The 4511-nt window shown below is 48.6% G+C and overlaps 1 protein-coding gene across 2 annotated transcripts in view; it reads right to left on the bottom strand.

The window, feature by feature from the left end:
• Positions 1-4292, bottom strand: part of Lsm14b (LSM14B, SCD6 homolog B (S. cerevisiae)) — an 11594-nt gene extending 7302 nt beyond the window's left edge. The window contains exons 1-3 of one of the 2 annotated variants that reach the window (XM_013030402.1): positions 3548-4292; positions 2334-2469; positions 1466-1582 (exon numbers count right to left, since the gene is read on the bottom strand). In XM_013030402.1, coding sequence (XP_012885856.1) covers positions 1466-1582; positions 2334-2403 — 187 coding nt within the window. In that variant the 5' untranslated portion in view covers positions 2404-2469; positions 3548-4292. The remainder of the gene's footprint in view (positions 1-1465; positions 1583-2333; positions 2470-3547) is intronic. The other variant, XM_013030403.1, reaches the window with a different exon arrangement.
• Positions 4293-4511: the final 219 nt, after the last annotated feature.

Here is a 4511-nt window from a genome sequence, read left to right as displayed (position 1 = left end):
AACATCTGGGGCACCTAAGACTCAGTTTCTACTGACTGCTTTTGTTCCTAAGCATGGGTTATACTTTCTAATATATTTTTGCATATCTAATAATTATTGATACTAAATTAGACATTTTAGAAAACATGATGCTGGAAGTGGCGCTGTGGCTCAAGTGGTAGAGTGCTCGCCTTGAGCTGAAGAGCTGAGGGACAGCACCCAGGCCCAGAGTTCAGGCCCCACGACCGAGAAACTGAACTTAAGGGCTCACACCTGCCACCACCACTTGAGCCACCCTCAGCCTTTTTTGCTTTAGCTCTTTTTCAAACAGGGCCTTATGTTTTTGCCTAAGGACAGCTTCAGACTACAATCCTCACACCAAATTCCCATTACAGCTGGGCACACCCAGCTTGTTGGGGGCTTTTTACCTCAGTTGGCCTCAAGCGCAATCCTCTCAATCTCTGCCTCAGTAATTAGGATTATGTGGTTACAACTGCTCTAACTCAAACAGTGGAGTCCAGTAGGACTTAAGATGTAACATGTGCACAGTCCAACAGTGCTAATGTGCCAGGAGTCCCAGGCAACTGCCTAGACGAAGTCTAGTAATGATAAAGGCTTGAGTTGTGTCAACAACCATAGTGCCGTATGTAGAACAGATGTGCACAATTGGCAGTGTAAGTACCAGAACTTGAAAGAAAATGAGAATGTGAGGGTCAAGAAACTCCACAGGGGCCGGGCGACAGTGGCTCACTACTGTCATCCTAGTGACTCTGGAGTTTGAGATCTGAGGATCTCGGTTCAAAGCCAGCCAGGGCAGGAAAGGCCGTGACACTCTTATCTCCAATTAACCACCAGAAAACCAGAAATGGCATTGTGGCCCAAGTGGTAGACGCTCGCCTTGAGCTGAAGAGCTGAAGGACAATGCCCAGGCTGAGTTCAAGTCCCATGACCAACCAAAAAAAAGGAAAGAAATCCTACAGGGGCTGCTCTCTCAGCAGATAGGTAGTAGACAATGGCACTGACCAGCTGGCCTTCATGCTGTTCACCCCAAGGAGCAGGGAATTTTCATTCAAGTTCCCAATTTTGAATGTCCCCACACAGTGAACTATGGGTATTTAGTCCTGACCCAGTGAACTACACATTGTTTAGTTTCTCTGCAGCAATACAAAAGATGTTTAACACCCAACAAACCCCAGAGAATCATCTCTGTTCAAAGTGATTTCCCCTGCATAGTGGGCATGAATAGGTCAAAACAGACCCTGGATTCAGGCAGAGTGAACAAACGCTCCAATGACTCTTTCTAACCCTTCTTAAAAACTGTGAACGTTTATCAACTCAGGCTATGTGCTGAACCAAATGAAGCAGTGTCACTGATCCCTGGGCCTAGCAAACAATCTGCTACGGCTCCTGTCATTCTGGTTCTCAGTTTACCCTCTGCTCTCAGAATGATCTGCAAGACAGCATGCATTCTCCAAACTGCTATTACCCTTGGAAGCAAGCTGAGGTGGCTCTGAGGACATGTCAAGCTCTGAAACGGGCTGTGGAGATGGAGAAGAACTAGGGCTGGAGGCAGCGGCTGAGGCTGGAGGGCTTACCAACTTCTCTAAAGAAGAGAAAGCACACAAATAAGTCAGGACATACTTGTCTTGTGTTTAATAAGCTTGGAAAGAGCCAAGCAACCTCTTATAGGCCACTCTGGTCATTCAAACTTATTTAGAGACAGTGAGCCAGGCTGACAGGCCACCTGTCACACTAGGAATGGCAATCAAGACAAAAGAACTGGTTCAGGACCCAATTGATGCCCTTTGTCTTGGCTGCCTCATGCTGAAGCCTCAGCAAGGTTGCATGAACCACTATACTCTAAACATGGCTAAAGGGCCGAGTCCAGATCAAGGACAAGGTTGATCTCACTCTTACACTAGATTGAAGCCATTTTGAGCAAAGATTTAGTGATTCGGGATGTAAAAGGATGATGGGGCAGTACAGGCTCATAGTTGTGCCTACAGCTAGAACTCATCTGTAAGTACGTGCGTCAGCATTTCCTTTGTGAGGCAGATGCAGCAACACTTCCACTCAGACCCAGTCTGACATTTTGGATAATTTGGATTTGGATTTGGGTCATCTGGTGCAAAACATAAAACTGCTGCCTCTTACTCTCAGCTGACAGTTACTAAACACGCTAATGAGTTGAAGCTGCACTGGGTAATTTATTAAGCCTATGGTATGACAGGACAAACAGTATAAGAGCTGAAACATGAGACACAGACATGTCCCCACCCTCAGGGTCTGTTGTTCCCACTTCCTGCTGGATGCAGGCAGGGGTAGCTGAGCAGACAGAACAGTCAGTCACTCACCTAGACCTAAAGTGGCAGCATACTGCTGGCTGAGCAGGGAGCTGGCTGCCAGCTGGCCGTAGGACGGCATCCCTCTGAAGGGGCTGTAAGGCACATGTGGCTGGAAGGGCGAGGCAGAAGCAGAGCCCAGGGAAGACTAAACAACAAGACACAGGGTAAGAGCAGTGCATGGCCATCCTGTCACCCCAAGAGTCTGCATATAGAGCACTTGTTCAGATGGGAAGAAAGTGCCAGTTCTGTAAGCCTGACGTGCTGGGGACTCCTGGGGAGTTCTCAGTATGGCCAAAGTGGCCCTTTCCCAACATTTCATTCCTAGTTGTACCTGTCTATGTTCCAACATGAACTTCTAGCTCTACTGAAACCTTTAACAGCTCCCCTCTGCCATGAGATTTCTGGACTCCTCAAAAGGAAGACACTATGCTGTACTGGAGACGTGACCGACTCCCACCACAGCAGAAGTGTAGCTGTGTGGCCAGAAACTACTTACACTCCCCCAAATGTCCACCTGCTGTCTTACTGCCATGCCTCCAGGAGCATTGCTCCCATATAGGGACTTTACCACGCGGCCCTCCCCACAGGCCTGGAGTGGTTCCTGTCCCTAGTCTCTTCTGGAGCACTGGGTGCCCGCCCTCAAAAGCCTGCAGAAGTTGGGCTGCTCCAAACAGAGTCCATCCTCCTGAGCCTACCTTCAGTTGTCATTCCCATCTCACAACCCAGTACAGCATGAACCCCAGCCAGAGAAGCCAAGGAATGTTTAAATATACAAATGAAGACAGTATTAATCTGGCCCCAGTTTTCCTGGGCACGTGGCTTAAGACCTGCAACTTTCATGCCCCCCAACATTGCACTGTAAAAACAGAACACGATTAGACAGCAAGTCCTGTCACTTCTGCAGGCATCTCATGCCATTCCAGACTTGACTTCTCCACTTAAGACATCCCAGGTATCCCAGCTCCAAGCCAGGACGAAGCAGACTCCAGCACACCACCTACACTAACCTGTAGCCCTTTTTCCTGAGGGGCCATAGCGTGTAGAACATGCTATCCTCTATGTTATATCAACTAACACCTTCCATACCAACCACCTAAATGAATAATAGGCCACTTTCCATTAAAAGGCTATTCCTCAAGCACTCTGAACATGCTGGCCAAACAGATGACACTTAAGTTCTATGTGGAAACAGTGAACACACAGAACAGCAGCAACACACTTACCTGAACGATAGCAGGATCCTGAGGGAGTGTGTGCTGAGCTTTTGGAGGTTCACACACAGTAATATCTTTGATATCACTGCCCCGGAAAATGATGTACTCATAAATTTCCTCTCTTGGGGGAGCAGGCCTATCTGTGGGACGATCTTCAGTACCAAAGGACCTCACTTAGGGGTTGAGAAAAAGAAGGGTTAAGTTGTCATCCTAGGCCAAGGCCATTCCACCAGTCCTCTGACACTACAGTTGCCCAGATTTCTGGAAGTCTGGGGGTGTGGGGGGAGGACTCTGCCTTGATCGGCACAAAACACTGGTCACAATTCAACAACTACACAGTCCCAATTTCTGGAGGACAAAACCTACGAGGTTCAGTCAGTGGTGCTTGGGAGACTGTAGTTAAAGAGGATAACAAAGAACATTTCATGAAAATTTTCACGAAGCTCCACATTCTCCAGGGCAAACACAGCAGTGTGCAGAGCTCACAGAAAACAAGGTCTGCTTTGCCAAACCTACCTACTCACAGCTGACTTTGCAGAGGCCCATACCCGTGGTTCTGGGCCTCAACCATCGCACAAGCCCAGGCTAGTAAGGCCGCAGTTAGACAAGAACCTCACTCTTCTACACACCATTAGCTTGGAGTAGGTCACAGGAACAAAGAAGGGGGGTCCTAGAAGTGGGACCCCCCCAACACACCAGCCTCCCTTGTCTATGCGGAAATGGGAACCCAACTGACCCTCTTGGAGTATGAATCCTACTGTCCGGGGTCCAGGCGTCCTACCTCACTGCTCTGCCCTAAGGATCCAGGGTTCATCTAGGTCTGGCCGCAGCTTGTACCTAGCAGGCACACAATGAGCGGATGGAGGCCTGCTCTGTGCCTCTATTTCTCCAAATGGGGCTTCACATCAAAAGTAGTACAGCCCGGAGAGTTCAAGTGGACACAAAGCCTTCGAGTCTACCCAAGTCTGAGCAC

Source organism: Dipodomys ordii, unplaced genomic scaffold (assembly GCF_000151885.1).
Source record: "Dipodomys ordii isolate 6190 unplaced genomic scaffold, Dord_2.0 Scaffold129, whole genome shotgun sequence".
NCBI lineage: Eukaryota > Metazoa > Chordata > Mammalia > Rodentia > Heteromyidae > Dipodomys > Dipodomys ordii.
The sequence above is the reverse complement of the archived record's forward strand: the minus strand, read 5'-3'. Positions and strand labels throughout refer to the sequence as shown.